The 20,085-nt window shown below is 40.0% G+C and overlaps 1 protein-coding gene across 3 annotated transcripts in view; it reads right to left on the bottom strand.

The window, feature by feature from the left end:
* LOC133344174 (adhesion G protein-coupled receptor B1-like) overlaps positions 1 to 20,085 on the bottom strand; it is a 67,638-nt gene that overhangs the window by 42,973 nt on the left and 4,580 nt on the right. For all 3 annotated transcript variants that reach the window (XM_061554185.1, XM_061554184.1, XM_061554186.1), the window contains 2 exons: positions 17,915 to 18,082; positions 17,060 to 17,167 (listed from right to left, as the gene is read on the bottom strand). In XM_061554185.1, the coding sequence (XP_061410169.1) occupies positions 17,060 to 17,167; positions 17,915 to 18,082 (276 nt within the window). The remainder of the gene's footprint in view (positions 1 to 17,059; positions 17,168 to 17,914; positions 18,083 to 20,085) is intronic.

Genomic DNA, 20,085 nt, shown 5'->3' with positions numbered 1-20,085 from the left:
AAACATCGCCGCCATACTGTGTACTGTACAACATCGCCGCCATACTGAGTACTGTACAACATCGCCACCATACTGTGTACTGTACAACATCGCCGCCATAGCCGTGCACTGTACAACATTGCCGCCAAACTGTGTACTGTACAACATCGCCGCCATACTGTGTACTGTACAACATCGCCACCATACTGTGTACTGTACAACATCATCGCCATATTGAGTACTGTACAAAATCGCCACCATACTTTGTACTGTACAACATCGCCGCCATATTGAGTACTGTACAACATCACCGCCATACGGTGTACTGTACATCGCCACCATACTGTGTACTGTACAACATCGCCGCCATATTGAGTACTGTACAACATCGCCACCATACTATGTACAACATCGGCCGCCATATTGAGTACTGCACAACATCGCCGCCATATTGTGTACTGTACAACGTCGCCGCCATATTGTGTACTGTACAACATCGCCGCCATACTGTGTACTGTACAACGTCGTCATACTGTAACTCCACTCCACTTGACCCCACAACCACCTAAATGCAATATCCACCACCATCTCTGGTGGGTACTCTGTATTCACTTATATTGTTCATTTAAACTTGCCGGTATCTTTTGTTATATTTTTTTGTCCTAAATTCATATAATTACATCAATGACAACTATAGGTTTTGATTTACATTCTTTCGCATCATGTCGTATTGTCCAGCAACGCATCTCCAACATAAATTGATGACTTACGTATTATATATTTAAACAGGGCTTTACCGAACATGCCACTGATTAGTTTTTTTCTCCTTTTAGAGCAGTGTTATTGATGAATGTATGGCGTTTTTTTGTGTGCGTTGTGGTTGTGCCATAGGTAACCTAAGGGACAAAAACATTTGGAGGATGATCAAGGTCTGACTGTAATAGGGAACATGCCATTGGTGGCGGTGTGAGCTGCCACATGGGCTACTGCTGCAGTGCTTTCTGGGAATATTATCAACAAGTATGATCTTCATCTGAGAATAAACAAAGATTTGTCAGTGGAAAGAAAGAACCATGAAAGTCGTCATTAGAGAAGCATTCCCACTCATCCTTTGTTGCTGACATATTGATCTTCATTCTAGCTTTGAGGTTTTCGTGACTGCAATGATTCATACTCTTAGGTTTTTCGGTAAAGTCACGTAGGTAAAAAATAAATATATTTTATTATTTATTTTATATCTACGTGACTTTACCGAAATACCTAAGAGTATAAATTGATCTTCAGTTTACCAGCACTATAGTAAAAGAGACGCACACGATGTAACCTTTAATCTTTTTACTCATTCTCTTAGATAGTACGAAACATTTCCGGGAATATATTTTGCCTTGGTTTTTTTTTCATCATCGAAGCTCATTAACCCTAACTATGAACATAAAACATGGGTGGCAAACTTCTTTGTGGTTAGACTCTCAACTAAAATGAGAGAGAAGGTAAAAACCTGTTAAGAATTTTGGGCTTAATGAAAAATGTAGGAATACTCCCGAAATGTTCAAAAATATCAAATTTGCAAAGGAGTAAAGATCATGTGCTAGAATGTCATAAAATGACAGCATGAACTGGCGAAATGGAGAACACAAGGATATTATCATGCATAATTCATTAAGGGGAGCATCTGCTTTAGTTTTATTGTGACAATAGAGCGCTCCTCATTAGCGCTAAATAACAGTATATGGAAGATGCCACATTGTACGAGTAGTAAAAATATATATGCATTTTATTATATTGATGATTCTGTAATAATGTATGATGTCTATTTCAACAAATGACAAAAAAAGTTTTCCTTTGAAATTGTTAGTCATACACAGAATTATATTAATACTCGGTGAATGCAATATTCTTTTGGAATTTACTAAAACAAAACACCATTCATGGCTAATAAATTTCAAACTGGGTTCTCACCTTAGGAACAGATTGCACAAAATAGCATGTAGTGTATAAAGCGCACACTTCATGTTGGAAATTTAATCATGGCCATATGGTATTTAATGTACATTGATGGAAAGGTGTTGCTTAATATGCGTAAGATTCCTCCTCAACATTCCACATTCAGGAACTGAATTTGGCTCCCAGGGCATGGTATGAAACATTGGACATCAATCAACACGTAGTATGATGAGTAAAAACACTGGATAGCAACACTTATAATTCACATCATCATTGACAGACATTTGTCATTCCACTGCTTGATGAAGCTCTCTCCCGACTGTACAACATCACCACATCACCACCATCGGGGGCTGTTTGGCCTTCACCACGCTGGTTAGCTCAGGTTGGTGAATGGGTGGCCTGAGACAAGTTTATACATCACTCACTACTGATGATATCCATATCTGTGTATTGAATCTCGGGTGATCAAATTAATAGCGCAGTTCGCAAAACCACAGCACTACCACTTGCTCACATGCTTAACATTTAAGCAATAATACGAATATTTATGACCCCAGTGTAGGACGTTGTTAAATGGAAATCATTAGATGTAAAATGTGTATCTGCCAGTTGAATCACAACACATATTTTATGTTTTTTTTTATAAAGTATGTTACATATGTATGAAAAGTTAATTTATTTTTGCAAAAACGATTTGAAATGAGTATTCACAAATTCAAATTACAGGGCGAGTCAGTATGTGCTCTCGCTTTAATTCCATGAAAGTGCGTGGGGGGATTTTTATAATTTAAAACGGGTTTGAACAACTCCATTCATAAACTCTCACCACGGGTCCTGCAAACTTAAATCTCTTTAAGTACAGTGAATCAGACGAATTATAGCGGTTCTCTCTTGCAAGAAGAATATGCCCAACACATTTCTCAAAGTATCAGTGTATCAGATTGTATTTGTTGGCCTAGAAAATTCAATCAGATTGTAAAAGCCCAGACAACCCATTACAGCGTATTTACCATATTAATGATTCGCCCACACCACATATTGAGCATAATGAAAACATACATATACATTGTGTGCAATGACATTTCAGGCAATAAATATTCTTGAACAATAACTATTCTATATACAATATTTTGGAATTTCAAAACAACAAAAATAACTCAAATATGGAAACATCGCTACTAATAAATAAACAACTGTGTAATCTGAAACATATTACATATACTCTTTGGTTCTTTCGGTAAAGTCACGTAGAAAGAAAATAAATTAAGTACTAGAGTACGACGTTTCGATTGCAACACAAGCAACCGTCATCAGGTAGAACTAAATTTGAGAGAGAGACAAAACACAGACACGGGGACACACAGACAGACACACAAGCAGAGAGAGACAAGCCAGACACAGAGAGAGACACTGCGTGTCTATGTTGTGTGTCTCTCTCTGTTTGTCTATGTTGTGTGTCTCTCCCTGTATGTCTCTGTGTTGTCTCTCTGTCTCTGCATGTGTGTCTGTCTGAGTGTCTCTGTGTGTCTCTCTCTCTCAGCTTGTGTGTCTGTCTGTGTGTCCCCGTGTCTGTGTTTTGTCTCTCTCTCAAATTTAGTTCTACCTGATGACGGTTGCTTGTGTTGCAAGCGAAACGTCGTACTCTATTATTTAATTTATTTCCTTTTAACGTGACTTTACCGAAAGAACCAAAGAGTAATTCCTGCAGTTACGAAAGCTTCAAATAAAATATTACATATGTTAAAATGTTGAACAAACGTCAACAATTTTGAGGTTGTTGGGTGCCACTGAGCTGACAACACCGCGCGCCTGGGTTCAAGTCTCAGCATGGCCTCCGTGATTAAATTGGGTTCTCGAGTGTAACAAGTGTAAGAAATTCATGGTCTCAGCCTGGCGTGTCTCTGGGAATTAAAATAGCATCATGGTCGTTATGCAAGGACCTCATAGCAGAGAGTGAGAAGGTGCACGGCTTAAATTCAACAAGATATGAAGGCTATGAAGGACTGTTGAAAATATATATTTCCAGATTGTTTATTATTGGTATTACTGTATTATAATTCCACTATTTTTTTCCAGCAAAGCCTCAATTAGTACCAACACATTATTCTGGAGGGACTGCATCAAGATTCGCAGTAAGAGGGGAGGGATGTTGCTGTGAAATTGCAATTGAGTAAAATGCAGATATACTTTTCAGCATTAGTATGTTTGGCCAATTACAGGAATATCCTATGTTTTATTTTGTATATGTATCACTCTGTGAGATCGAAAAATAGGTTTTCCATCTCGTGACATGATGCACTTGACAATTGTAGAAGATTTGGGATAATCGGCAAAAAATAGAAACGTCAGAAATACCGAATCAAAATATAAAGTAATTATAAAATATCTCACAATTGAGCAATTCTATAGGTATGTGATGGACATTAAATCACATATAAGTGTATGTGGGTATTTCTTAGAGTACATTATGTATGCATGTATGTTGAACTTCTTTCACACCGTATGTAGCCAATTGTGCTAATCGGAAGTACGGGGGAAGGATAACAATCTAAAAAAATATAATCATACAATGTACATGTTACAAGACAAATTGCCATATATTTATTTTAATATATATATAGTACTTTTGCAAATAGGTAGTTTTATATTGGAGATAATAATTAGTAATTTATTAAATATTACATAAAACTCTCAAGATTGTAATATTAATATTTAATGTTCTGATGGATTTATTTCAATTGGAATTAAAGTCACTCTGATAATTTTCTTTAATATACTATTTCGTTCGTAATAACCATGGTTTAAATATACTTGAAATCTAAATGCAATCTATTTCTTAAGCTGGAAAAAACATGTATCCTCGAAAATCCTATTACATGCAAGGATAATCGGAAAGCTACAGAACAATTACGAATAAAATTATACATTGCACTCAATAAATATTTCCTTTATGCTTTACAGTTTGCCAAAATGTTTTAAACGTTTAGAAATCAGCCAGGCAGTGGCTTTTGCGAGTGGAATGGGTTCCTTTATCACCACTCACTATTCAACAAATCGTTGATTATTCAATAATCTATCCATTTTGTAACATCGTGGTAAATCTAGTGACCTCTAAGTGACTGGAAGAGTCACGTGAACCTATAATGTACAATGTATTAAATTTAGGAACGTTGATCCATACACACATAATCCAATACGTATATCAAGGTCTTACGAATCAATATTAGTTGGTGAATTCGTGTATCTTTACAGGCAGAGTTATCCAATTTTGGGGATTTCTTGTGTGAATACCTTTCAATACGTTCTACATAACACAGGCAAAACATGAATTATGCTCAGTGTAAATGAACGTTGAAATTAATTTGGGACTTCAGTCGAGGTAATTGAAATGTTGAATGATTAATATTGACACAATTGTAATGTAAACAATAACATATAACAAAGCAACACGTGATAACTGACCTCTTATTTGTGCGTGTCAAACTCAGGTATATAATACGTGTACAAAAAAAGGTTCTAACAATGACAACAACAGTGAAGGTGAAGAATTATCGGAGGGGAACGCGTGTCAAGAGCACGCGTGGAAACGCACAATGCTACTTGGTGACTAACAAATGACACTCGAGCATTCGACAAAATTGATCTGAATGTGCCTTTGCCATCAGGCTATTCTTTGCATCGTTAATAAAGCCAGAATTTACGAACGGTATTCAAACGTCATAGTTACAACAACAACAAAAGGTCGTAACAAAATAACAAAAAGCTTCTCTCTTGCAATAAGTCTATCAACGTTGTGTCTTTACACGATTACAAAAAAAATACTTTAAAATATATTGGCATCACTGTAGTGGCATGAAATTAGTGACGTTATTTTACAATTACGTAAATATTTTCGCGTGCTGAATGAATGCAGCTGAAATTTTGGAACTCATAGAAAGCCGTGGGACCGGTGAGGTTGTGTGATTATTGTTTTATTTTAATCGGAAAAACAGATATTTGGAGACAAAATGTATGCTTATATACTTGGACCTTATATCCTGCACATTAATTAATATAACAAGTTCGTGTTCTATTATAAAGCACTAGAGTAATGCACGCTTGCATCCACATTGAGAGAGAAAGATGTGGATTAAAGGATACACGCAGGTTAATAACGTAATTAAAACAGTTAAGCGGGCTTGGGCATAACACAGTGCTAGAAGAGATGACCGCACACAGTCACAACATTGTGGCAGTTGCAGCCAGGGAACAGATCACACATGAGAGTGCATCTATACCGAGGAGATGGAGCAAGCAAATCAGATTACGTGCACACGCGTTATTAATTTGGAGGGTCATGAGAGTTGGTGTTGGATTGGAGAAGCCTCAATCCAGCAGGGGATTGATTGACCACGGCTGACAATGACAAAATTGTTCGTGAGAGGGCTTGTGCTCTTGACTGTTTTTTTTGTTCACAAAGTTTAAAACTCGTGTCAGACATGTCCAGGACACACTGCATAAGGTGTTTACCTACAAAAGAAGAGCGACTTCTCCATCTATTAGACATTAACCTGCATGCCTTTCGAGTTTTTTTTTTTTCCCTTGAAGCTTCCGTGAATATTTCTCCATGAGAGAATGAGGTCTAGGAGCAGCGTGGCAGCATGCCACCCTGAATGTGATGCCCATTCATTGTTGGACCTCGAATGGGAGCGTCGTTGAGTCTGGTTTGTGTTTGGATGGGAACACAATGTGTTGTAGGCTTGCACTGCACAGCGGCCAAGAGAGAGCAGCATGATAACATTTAAATCTATCTATCTAACCTATATTATGGATTAAATCTATCTGTCGGGAGCTATGAAACAGAGTCTTGTAGCAGAGTGAGGTTTTCTCACGTGAAGGCCATCATTCTTAGAGCATGAATGCGTACTTTGATGACAATAATTATCATGAGTATTGCGTGGAATTGTAGCGAATTTGTAACAATTGTCCCTCGCAGCAAGAATGGCCTAGATTTGATTGTCAAATCTGGTGCCTTTCTTTGTGGAGTTTGTATGTTCTCCCCATTGTCTGCATGGGTTTCTTCAGGGTTCTTCGGTAACTCCCACAGCTAACACAAAAAATCCATACAATGTAACTGATGTCACACGAAAACATCCCAAATGCTGAAAAATGACCCACAAATTACTGAATTGGATTACATGTATCTGCATTTCCCCCTGCTGCAAGTACTTGGCAGGAACCTCCTGAAAAGGGTTGAGACTCCCAACTAAACCATAAAATAAACTATTTTAATTTTACCAGGTAAGGCCAACTGAGGTAAAAAAGCTCTTTTTCATAAGCGACCTGGACACAAATGATAGCTCAACGAAGTGGCTTATCACGTGGAAATGTATAGCAGCCAAATACTCTAAACGCGTGACTCGAAATGTGGAGGGGAAAAACGGAGGACCCGGAGAAAGCTCCAAGCAACCGCAAGGAGGACATGCAAACTCCAAACAGAGAGGTGTCAGGATCGGGATCGAACCTACGACCTCCTGTATATCAGGTGATGTAATTAACATCTCTCCACTGTGATGCCCCAGGAGTACTTGGCAGGAACCTCCTGAAAACGGGTTGAGACTCAGTAAAGTTTTCCTGGGTAAACAAGTTTCATAATTGTACATGCACACATTGTGGAGTAGCATATGGTACCTTCATAAAAAAATATTAATAAATTACATCACCACCTTAGTAGTTATCTGTAATAAACTCCCTTAAGAATTTCGAAAATCGGAGGGTGTTAATGTGCCAAACCAATAAAATCACAATAAGCCCTAACTTTAGGCTCACATGTCATCCTCCTGGTGGTAATAGCAGCATACATAGACAACTGGCTTAATAATCACCCACACATGGCTTGCCTCAACTGGAGATTATTTTCAACACCTTTGATAATTACCAATCTTTTATCACTCGTTTCCGAAGCACAGACTCATTATTCACTACATTTTGGATAAATAACTTGCACATCCTGGCTTTGGCTTGATGTGAGATAATTTGCTGACTTTGGACTCAGCATCGGTGTATACAGTGAGGGAAAAAAGTATTTGATCCCCTGCTGATTTTGTACGTTTGCCCACTGACAAAGAAATGATCAGTCTATAATTTTAATGGTAGGTTTATTTGAACAGTGAGAGACAGAATAACAATAAAAAAATCCAAAAAAACGCATGTCAAAAATGTTATAAATTGATTTGCATTTTTATGAGGGAAATAAGTATTTGACCCCTCTGCAAAACATGACTTAATACTTGGTGGCAAAACCCTTGTTGGCAATCACAGAGGTCAGACGTTTCTTGTAGTTGGCCACCAGGTTTGCACACATCTCAGGAGGGATTTTGTCCCACTCCTCCTTGCAGATCTTCTCCAAGTCATTAAGGTTTCGAGGCTGACGTTTGGCAACTCGAAACTTCAGCTCCCTCCACAGATTTTCTATGGGATTAAGGTCTGGAGACTGGCTAGGCCACTTCAGGACCTTAATGTGCTTCTTCTAGAGCCACTCCTTTGTTGCGTTGGCCGTGTGTTTTGGGTCATTGTCATGCTGGAATACCCATCCACGACCCATTTTCAATTCCCTGGCTGAGGGAAGGAGGTTCTCACCCAAGATTTGACGGTACATGGCCCCGTCCATCGTCCCTTTGATGCGGTGAAGTTGCCCTGTCCCCTTAGCAGAAAAACACCCCAAAGCATAATGTTTCCACCTCCATGTTTGACGGTGGGGATGGTGTTCTTGGGGTCATAGGCAGCATTCCTCCTCCTCCAAACACGGCGAGTTGAGTTGATGCCAAAGAGCTCCATTTTGGTCTCATCTGACCACAACACTTTCACCCAGTTGTCCTCTGAATCATTCAGATGTTAATTGGCAAACTTCAGATGGGCATGTATATGTGCTTTCTTGAGCAGGGGGACCTTGCGGGCGCTGCAGGATTTCAGTCCTTCACGGCGTAGTGTGTTACCAACTGTTTTCTTGGTGACTATGGTCCCAGCTGCCTTGAGATCATTGACAAGATCCTCCCGTGTAGTTCTGGGCTGATTCCTCACCGTTCTCATGATCATTGCATCTCCACGAGGTGAGATCTTGCATGGAGCCCAGGCCGAGGGAGATTGACAGTTCTTTTGTGTTTGTTCCATTTGCGAATAATCGCACCAACTGTTGTCACCTTCTGACGCAGCTGCTTGGCGATGGTCTTGTAGCCCATTCCAGCCTTGTGTAGGTCTACAATCTTGTCCCTGACATGCTTGGAGAGCTCTTTGGTCTTGGCCAAGGTGGCGAGTTTGGAATCTGATTGATTTCTTCTGTGAACAGGTGTCTTTTATACAGGTAACAAGCTGAGATTAGGAGCACTCCCTTTAAGAGTGTGCTCTTAATCTCAGTTCGTTACCTGTATAAAAGACACCTGGGAGCCAGAAATCTTTCTGATTGAGAGGGGGTGAAATACTTATTTCCCTCATTAAAATGCGAATTAATTTATAACATTTTTGAAATGCGTTTTTCTGGATTTTGTTGTTGTTATTCTGTCTCTCACTGTTCAAATAAACCTACCATTAAAATGATAGACTGATCATTTCTTTGTCAGTGGGCAAACGTACAAAATCAGCAGGGGATCAAATACTTTTTTCCCTCACTGTATAGTATCCAGTAAATGCAATTGTTCAGACATTTGTCTTCGACTCAAATACTGATATCCCAAATGCCACTGTACTATTATACTGTACTATTATACAAATTATTATTTCAGCCTATAATATTTCATTTACATTTCAAATACAAACGTAACCTGGCCATTTAAGCATCTGCTGGAGTATTTTTTTGTTATATTATATGTGTATGGTTACTTTTTTATTATGTTTTATTTTTATTATTTTATTATTTCCATTCTATGTGACTTTACCGAAAGAACCAAGAAGATGTATGGTTACTGCTTTATGAAGAAATGTCTGGACCTTAACATTCATGCACATAGATTTATAGCTCTGTGTAAATGTTTTGACAACCTTCTTTAAAGTGCATAACTAAGACTTGTGGTGACCATATAATCATACTAAGCTGTCACCCTACACTGATGCGGTCTAAATATGACCTCATTTTATTTAACATTTTCATTACAATTAGAAATGTTCTTTTCACGGGTAATTCACATTTGATTTGATTGCATGAACACTGGGCTGTTTTTGCTCTGTTAAAATTATATGTTGTATGAAGTAAGGTTTAAATAAGTTGTGTGTTCGTTAAATGTTTTAGTTTCGTGTCATTTGAGGTTTGTATAAATGTCAAAAAAGTTATTTTACTTTCCTATCATGTACGTTTGATTAGTAACGTTATGACCTGGCCCTACTGGACATATTTGAATGAAACAAGGCTCTTTAACACGCAGGCTTTCACGACCAATATTATTCATAGGAAAGGTTTTTGGGTTAGATCGCGTTATTTATAAATGTGTCGCAACCCTCCACCACCCGATACAGCCAATCAGTAAAAAATTGTGTCACGTTGACAAAAGACAATTATTTCACTACTTTAGCCCACCGGTGTGTTGAAGAGTGAATCCACAACATTAAAAAAAATTTGAGTACTAAGTTTTTACTGATTGGCCGTGTCGGGTGGTGGAGGGTTGCAACACATTTATAAATAACGCGATCTAACCCAAACACCTTTTATTATGAAAAACAAATATCTAGTGTGCACTCACAACGTTTAGACCTTTATTTTGTCAAATAACAAATGTATGTACGTTTAACTTCTTTCGCACCATACATAGCCAACCATGCTAATCGGAGGTGCGGTGTCATATACATATATGCAACTTAAATAGATGTAGCATCTAGGTATATAATACTGGTAGGATTCTCCTGGTTACACCAGCCCACAGGGGATTATTGTGTCCGTCCGTCGTGCAGGGAGGGGCTGGGTGGGGAGGGAGGGGCTGGGTGGGGAGGGGCTGGGTGGGGAGGGTGGGGCTGAGTGGGGAGGGGAGGGTTGGGAGGGGCTGGGTGGGGAGGGGCTGGTCACCCCGTGGTGCCCTTATAAAACTCAACGTTTAACCAACTCACGCCGGCTTGTGCCCGCCCTCACAGTCGGGCATATTTGCAGAATACACCACGCCGCCGTTGACCCCGGCCATTGACTGAGCAACCCAACGTTCCTACCAGCTCCCTCTGCAGGAATGTTGAATACTCGCTATAAGAGGGTCTTCTTTGAGATATTTTTTGCTATTTGCATTAATTCATGTTTGAGAGAAAACTGGTGTACATGAAGACAATCTATGCTTGTGGGGGGCTTAATGTTTAAGGCTCTGCACAGATGGATGAAGGAATCCATTGATTTTCTGCCATCTCTTACACATCTTTCAGGGAGCAGGATAGGAGATTAGAGAATAGAGTGGGGTTTGTAGCTCGACTCAAATTTTCAAGAAACAGTTCAGACCGAGAGCACATCAGTTCAAGCTCGTAAAACGTGACACTAATTGTGACTCTAAATAAAGTTAGTAACACACAAAAGAAGTTACATTTCAGCCCATTAATGGTAGAAAAACACATATTGATTCTACAGCTTTAATGAACAAATTAACATACATGATTTATCATAGTACTTCTAGTGTTAAGTTTTAACCATTATAATGCAGTACTGTATGTCTATATGTAATCTATGGCCCTCTCAATATTCAAGCACTAAGCTCAACCGTGCTTAAGATACCAAGATCTGACACGATCAAGCACGTTCCGGCTCATTACACTGGAGCAGCTATTAGTTAATGAGAATAAACAATTGATGCTAATAAACGCATTGCATAGCTTGGACCGCTTTAACAGGCGATGTTTTATTTCAGCCCAGGCATATTTTGCACTCTATCACCACTTTTACAAGTCCCTTGCTATGAGCCATTCGCACATTAAACTAAGCACTGGCACCAATCTGCTCAGGTGATACGATTGGCATCAAAAGTCATATTAAAAATGTAATAAACTCCACGGAAGATAGGAATCATTCGCACAGACACGGCTCATGGTATCCAGGGCCAGATTAACACCGGAGCTTTAGGGTCTGCAGTCCTGAGCCTCAGATATTGAGAGGGATTCCAAGAAATTAAAGCATATAAAATAATAATATATATAGATAATATATATTTATTCACCACTTTTTCTTTATCGCCTGTCAATTTCTGTGCTATGAAGAAAGCCCATCATCCAAAATGTCATCTATTATATAGATTTACTTTTAGGGCAGTGTTTTTTTTATTAATGTGTAGAGTTTTTCTTGTTATCTGTGCTTGTGCACCACTGCCAATGCAGTATCACCAGAAATGTGTTAAATATACACTGTACTGCGCTATGGTTGAAACACATCGCTGTAGCATTAAGATAACTCTTACACGCAAAGTCCTTGCCACAAATGAACCACAATACATTTTCTAATGTCGCCAAGGCGCATAAACCACCACGCAAAGTCCGGTCATCCTCGCAGTCGTTATTCACTAACCATCGGACAAAGAAGGTCACCGCATGGCGCGCTTTCAGATGCGCTTCTGCGACCATCTGGAATGCTCTTCTTTGCCATATTAGAAAGCCACTGGAACGATGCACTTTTAAATCTTGATTGAAAACTCATTTCCTTAGAACTGCATCTTTTGATCAGTTGTGTTGTCCTTCCCCGGCACCTCTGATTAACACGGTTGGCTACGTACTGCGGGACAGAAGTTCAACACACGTAGAAGCAGACACTTCCTTTCGCCCTATCCTCCTCTTCTCCTCCCCTCACCTCCTATCCTGTCCCTCCGCCCCTGTCGTTTAACTTTCTTCTTATTCAATCTAGATCTGAAGTTCTCTTATTGTTTTCACATCCTCACTGATATCTCCTTGTCTGGTACTTTGACCCTGCACTGTCATTAAAAGGCATGAATAAAGCATACGAACCAAACTTAAATAACGATTAAGTTATACTCTTTGTTTTTTTCGGTAAAGTCACGTAGGTTAAAAAAGAAAACAAATACATTAAATCACGACGTTTCGGAGGCAACACAAGCTTCCGTCTTCAGGTGGAACCGTCACAGCAAAATTACTGTATCAAGTGAACTTCAAATCTAGAACGATTAAGTTTTTAGGCCATCGGACACGTGCAAACAATAACTACCCTGGGCCCCTATCAAGCGTGAGCTGGCTCTGCTGGTAGTCGCGTCACTGCATCCCATGCCACTGTGATGTGTCCACTGTGTCGTTCCATAGAGCGAACAAATATGCCTCTTGTGTCAAGTCGGTGGGCAATTTGCAACCAACTTTGCCGTCGGTCACAGGCAGTCTGTCCTCGACCTCCCTAAGGACCCTGCCACATTGATTCACAAAAAGCTTTGCCACCCATCGACCAGCACACTTTATTGTGCTCTCTTCATCTCAAACAATCATTCACAGTCGTCAATATTGTTTGCTCCAAAGTCGTTATTATTCATCAGTCACTGTCCGTCGTTAAAGCTCTTCTTTTGGTCGTCTAATTAACAGCTATGCATCCGTCGTGTTAAGTACATAAAGTGCAATTTGGTAGACGTAGGCAGAAAGAGAGACGTGGAGAAATGATCATAAATATATTGTGGAATGCAGTGTATACATTCTGCATATGTCCCGTTCATTTGTAATGAATATATGTAATGAATATATCTTTGAATAAAAAATCTCAAGGAATTATAATCTGATAAAACAACCCCTAGAAAAAACATAATTTCTGCACACATGGCATCACACCTAATTTATGTGGTGATTTAAATATATATATATATAAAGGGTGGTCCAAAAGTCAGGACACAAAAGGTTATTATTTATTTATCAAATTACACGCGGATATTTTTTTTTTTTACAAAATTGAACAAATGTTCCAACTGCCATTCCACTAACATTAACGCATGCATGAATTCTCTTTTGAAATGAATTTAGGACTTTTAAAAAATTACAGGTGTAATTATTGAACGTTCATCAATTACGTTTTGTAATCTCATTTCATTCCGGGTTCTAGGTGGAGTTTTGTAAACGACGGATTTGAGGTGACGCCACAATTGATAAAATATTAACTTAAACAATTAGAAGTGTTTTCATGGCAGTGTTAAGATAAGTGAAATAACCCTATGCATGCTGACTTTTGGGCCACTGTATATTTCTTAAAAATGATTTGTAACTGTGAGCCTTCAGTGCACAGTATTGCATTTGGACGTAGAGTTCCTATTTCACCTGGTGTAGTGTGACTGTCATGCCCATAGAAGATGACAGGCTAGTCATCAGTGTAAGCATGTCTGCTTTTAGTTTTTGGGTTGTTGACCTTCCCCCGCACCTCCGATTAGCACGATTAGCTACGTAAGGTGCAAAAGAAGTTGAACACACGTACGTAAGTGGGCCTTTATCTTGACACACTTGAGGTCGCACTGATGCTATGTTCAAACATGACTAGCAATGCTAATTTACAATCATAATAACCATAATTACTCACCTTGCCAAGTTGCATGATTAGTTTCATTGTTTAATAGCTATGCTTAAAAAAATAAGCTTTTGACAAATACACTACACAATGTCCAGAGACATTTGTAACAAGACTCTCTTCTGAGAATCCATTCAACTTTGTTTAACCATTGCTCTTAAACATTTTATACACCCACAGAGGAGCACTGGAGATAAATAATTTGCTACAAGATGCATGCATTTATGATCAAGCTTTTATTTAACTTAATATGGGCACATATATAGAAGCAACATAAAAATATGCAATGTGATGTTTTATTTGCCTTCAAAGAGTTATTCAGTATTTGAATATAAATAAGCACATAAATGACCCATGGGTTTTATTGCATAATAAGTAAAGTTAATGATTTGTTTTGCATTTTCTCATAATTATAATTAATAGAGACACCTACAAGCGACATATAAACACTGAAATACCAGCTGTTAGATTTTCCACGTACATTTATTTTGGAAATAGATTAGGTAGATTCACACAAAACACAAATGGCAACCCATATTGGCTCTGTGCATGCCAGTTTAATGCTTGCTTTGGGAGTCGTATGTGAAATTGCCTCCTAAGCCACAAGTTGCAATCTTCTTTTCAAGACAAAGCTCACGGAAAAAGGCCACGTGTATTCCTCTCACAACTTATGCCTCCCATAAAATAAGAGCTTCCCATTAAATATCCCAGCAATAAATTCACTGAAAGCTGTAAAATATAACTCAAGGCACACAAAATAACTCAAAACTTTACACTTGAAAACTTGCAATTTTTAGCAACGCAAAAAACGTATATTTTCGTGGAATACAAAAATGCATCATCTCCATCCAGATATAATTTAAAAATGAGAAATGACAATCCATAAAAAAGCTCAACCGAACATTTGTGATTTCACAAATTGATTTTAGATGCTGCAATGGTTATCGCACTGGACCTGCAATCCAGAGGTCGATTCGATCTCCCGGGGCATGGGCAAGTTTCTTAAAGTCCCCCCCCGTCTGTCCACTCAGCAGTATAAATAGGTACACAACAGTTAGTCTGTTCGCAGGTGGCATATGGTGGGGGGGCGGGGGAAATGCGTGTAATGGAATAATAGACCAAACTATCCTCTAGTGGGGCTCTCTAGGACCGCCTCGAGTGGAGGATTTGCCACCAGCAGTAACACAAGCAGGCAATTGCAGGGCTGCACCTTTACCCCATTCCTTTCAACCATGTAAACAGAGCGACTCAATGAATTTTTGGTCACGTGGGAAGTTGAAGGACGGTTCGTTTTCCCACCACCTTGTTGCAACACGAGCTCAATGACAAAACAAACAAAAGACGCATCGTTGCGTCTGCAGCTTCACCTGTGCACAGCGAGGCAGCATCGCAGCCGCGCAGCTGGCTCCAGGACCCACTGCGGTGGCCGGCACCTTCCCTGCCCTTTGCACTCCTCGTCGTGTTTTTGCATTGTTTGTTGTAACGTTCTGACCTGCCGTACCCACCTACTGGCCATCGGTGACAAAAGAGCTTCACAGGCCATCGGATTCCTCCAGCCTCAGTAAAGATCGATGATTCTGACACGTGTCGAGGAGGCACGGGCGCAGGGAGAGAACGCGCCTGGCGGCCGTGGCCACGTGGCACGGAGCGGAGGCCCCGCTCGGCCCACATCTCCAGCTCCCTCCCGGGGGAGGGAGTTGGGGGCTCTGCTCCCAGCAGTAGCCAACAAACCCAACCGTGGCAGCCACTACCCTCTGCAGCAGCAGAAGCAGCAGCAGCAGCAGTTGCGGCAACTCTCAATGTGTAAGTTCAGCCAACTATATTTGAGGGTTGTTAAAAAATTCAACATGACATAACCAGATGATCGATGAACACTACCGCGTAGATTTTCGCGGTTGTGCTGCGTAGCTCTCTGATGCGGTTTTGTTTAATCCGGTTGAACCGCGCGTTGTTCGGGACGGTGTCCAATGTTTGGCTCAATGCACGGAGCCAAATGCAGCTGCACTCAATTTCCAAGCTCAGCAAACAATATTTAAAAGATTAAAACGAGATATATATATATAACTGCGTAGGTTTTTGCTGTTGTGCTATATCGCTCCCTGGTGCTCCCAGCATGCACAGCAAAATGTCCAACATGACGCTGAGCAACACGCGGTGCAACCGTAAAGCCCATCGAGAGGGATAAAGCGTATTGATAAATGTCACCGTGTCTCAATCACACGATGCGCCGACCTTCTCAAGATCTCCCAATATCAAGACCCGCCACGTTGTCCCACAGCGCAGTCTTCACCAATTAGTATCAGAATATTTGTGAAGGCAGAAAGGTGCACTGCGGTGGGCCAGCGCTGGAGGTTTTGCACATTTTCGGTTGTGAACTCCTTTGTGGCTGAGGACCCCCTGTGGATCATGCTGGAGTGGTTCACAAAACCCCCATATCGAACCACAGACCTGTGGTTGAAAACCAATATTTTGAAGTGGCCTTTATATACAAATGTGAGTTTTAGGCTTCATTTCTGATGCGGTCTCTATTCAACCTTAATCATTAAGGTAATTATCGAGATTATCAAGCTATGTGTGAGAAACAACATGCCATGAAAGGTGTGGTGAAATACAATTGGTTGTCAGCATCAGGCGTGACCGACTGCAGAAGGACGAGTTTACCTGATCGTGATCCCATTGCAGGAATTTGATCCCAGCTGCCGTCTGTGTCTTTGATGCCAGATCGCAGTGAGTGAGTGTGATGTGCAGTGTAGCCCGATTCCCATCGGCCTGAAATGGAAAATAGGCGAACTTGAAAGAAAAAAAACGCCAGTCTTGTGAAGGGACAATTAGTGAGGAAGCAGTGCACGTGTATGTATATATACACATACTAGATATTTTTTGTATAAAAATTACATTTTAATTCGAACATAATTGGATTAAGTGTGAAAAATAAACTTGAAATTTTTAATTAATATGGTTTAAATTCAGATTTATATGTCAGACTAATTTTCCTGTGTGTGGATGTGTCACCAAAGTGGCTAATCGTTAAATGGTATTAATTACTGTAATTTGTCTTTCCATTCATTTGAATAATTAGTACAATACAAAAACACATTTTGTCGAAAGCCATCAAAAAACACATTTTCTTTAGTAATATTTTGTCATTGTTCGAGGTAGACTATTGCCAATTTTTAATATTACAAAAAAAAAACACGACCAAAATTAAACCGTTGATTTTTCACCAATTTGCTTTCGCTGATTTTTCATTACCGGGGTCTGACCCACAATTTCAGCGGGCCTTTCACGAGATAACCTCATGAGATACGAGACAGAAATTAGATGGGCACGTATTCGCCACTCATGTGAACATTTGCACGAGCGCGCTGGCCTTGATTTTGCAACCGTGAATCCAACAAAAAAAAATGTGGTTAACGGCACAAAGCACCGGGGAGGCAGCTGACCTGACGGCGAATGAGCTGATAAGCTGCGCTTCCAGGAGGAGAGGATTACCGCGTCACGCTCAAAGCTACTTACTGTCACAACTGTGGCGATTGCACTCTCGCCACTCCTCGCTTAATCCACTACAGGTCCGCCCACGCTCCCACACATTCTCCCATTGGCACGGCCCACTGCATGCCCGGCTCCGCATCTGCAGCCCACCGCCGCAAGGCTCCGAACAGCTGCCCCACGAAGACCACGGCACTGCAATCGGAACACACGGCGCACTGCTGATGATGGTGATGACGATGGTGGCATTGGCTCCGCAGAAAGCTTAAGCGTCCCTAAAGAAGGAGCCTCAGCAAACCAATTGACTTGCGGTGCTCAGGAATTGTCCGTACTGTGAGATGAGATGTGTGGTGTTCCATTAACAGGTATACCCATGTTAGAAAACCATGTGTTATGTATTATTTCTTACTGCAATGGTAATACTATTTGTAATGTAACAGGTGTGTTTTTAGTGTGTGTTTTAAATACTGTAAGGGCACATGTGCCGTTTTACATGATGCAATTTTATGATACCGAATTATTGTGAATTTGTTTAGACAAAAAAAAAATCCCATAAGTCACATTGTGCCCAAAAAAATTGATAATGCGTAAGCTATATATATTTCATGTACAATTTTAAGTGAATGCTTGCATGCTTTATATACTAACAGGACATGGCAATGTACTCCAAATGAAAATGTATTGCCCTGTTATTGAGGTAAGAATTCATTTCAATAATAAACTGGCAAGCTGCAACAGCATGCCATGCAAGAAAATAAATTATTACTGTTCAAGTACAAAAATTTCCATCATTAAACGACATTGGGAGCCTCTCATAGCAAGCAAACGTACCATGCAATTTAGTTTCCTCACCTGAGCCGCGTGTGCTTATATTAAAAACACACTAAGAGCAATCACTTCCCTCGCACCTAATGCCAATTATTTCCAACACTTTTCTCCCGTAAACATCGGTGAAGATGGAGGTGAGTCCGTAATCAATCATAACAAATCCAAGCAGTTATCACAGCCCAAAGGGAGGCACTGTTGGGCAGAAATTGTGCAATATACTGTACTGCCAACTACCTCCTCCTGCCAAGACAAACGCAGTTATTTCCCTCTCTGTAACGATGCCTTGTAGAGACTGCGTAATTACACAACCCAAACGCGTGTTCTAATTAAGGCTCCATTCGGTGCATTACCTGACTGCCAGTAAGATTATGTACAGAGAGCCAGTGTGCATTTTTGCATGACCAAGAATGAACCGTGACAAAATACGGCTCTGTTCAAATTGCCATCGAGCACGCCGGCTCTTTGAATGGCACCATCGTCACAAGCGTGCATTGCGGGCCCATTCATTACGGTCATGGCTATTAAAAAAAGTTTCAAGAGACGATGTACCAGACTCTATAACCTATGCCACAAATCATAAGATCATTCCGACTGCCACATGCTGCTTGATAATATGACTGCAGTTCCAACACTATAATTGCAGTGACTGCATGTTTATCCGTACCCTGCACTCAATGCTTAAGTGATGCAATGCATCATTTGTTGTTCGAAACAATCTGCTTTACACGTGGAAACGTCTTTTACTCACTGGCACTTCAACATGTTATATATATATATGTATAACTGATGGATGTTATTGCTGCACAAACATAAATTTGGCAGCAGATTCATGGTGAAATGTCACTTAAACCACCCCCAATATTATTCAAATATTCATGATGTGCAGCCTCTGAGTAATAGAAGGGTGAGAGATCACCGATCCACTTCATTTACTGGACACTTATCCATGAGAGGACAGCCACTTTCAAATAAAGTACAATTTAGATTTCCGTGGGATATACAGAAGCATCACATGACACCATAGCCGGGCACTGCATAATTACACACTTTCAAGACATGTCAGGGGTGGAAATTTCGCATAGCCCTGCAGTGTGAGATCAAAGCGATCTGAAAAAAAATTGCTTTAGCACAAATGCTTACACATTTTCTAAGAATGTTCTTGCAGTGGGACGTATATTTGCATGCACTTTTTTTTAAAATATAAAACCCGATTACTGTGCACAATACCCACGACACAATAAAACACGTAATAAAAATGCCAGATTTTGGATGCGGTTAGATTCGGATGGTCATTTCTATAAAATATTCCTCCCCTCATTTGCATCTCAATTTGGAATTTCACTGACTCGTGCGCGTCAATTATTGTCATT

Source organism: Lethenteron reissneri, chromosome 19 (assembly GCF_015708825.2).
Source record: "Lethenteron reissneri isolate LAM-NWPU_2019-01 chromosome 19, ASM1570882v1, whole genome shotgun sequence".
NCBI classification, from domain to species: Eukaryota; Metazoa; Chordata; class Hyperoartia; order Petromyzontiformes; family Petromyzontidae; genus Lethenteron; species Lethenteron reissneri.
This window is presented reverse-complemented; position numbering and strand designations above follow the sequence as displayed.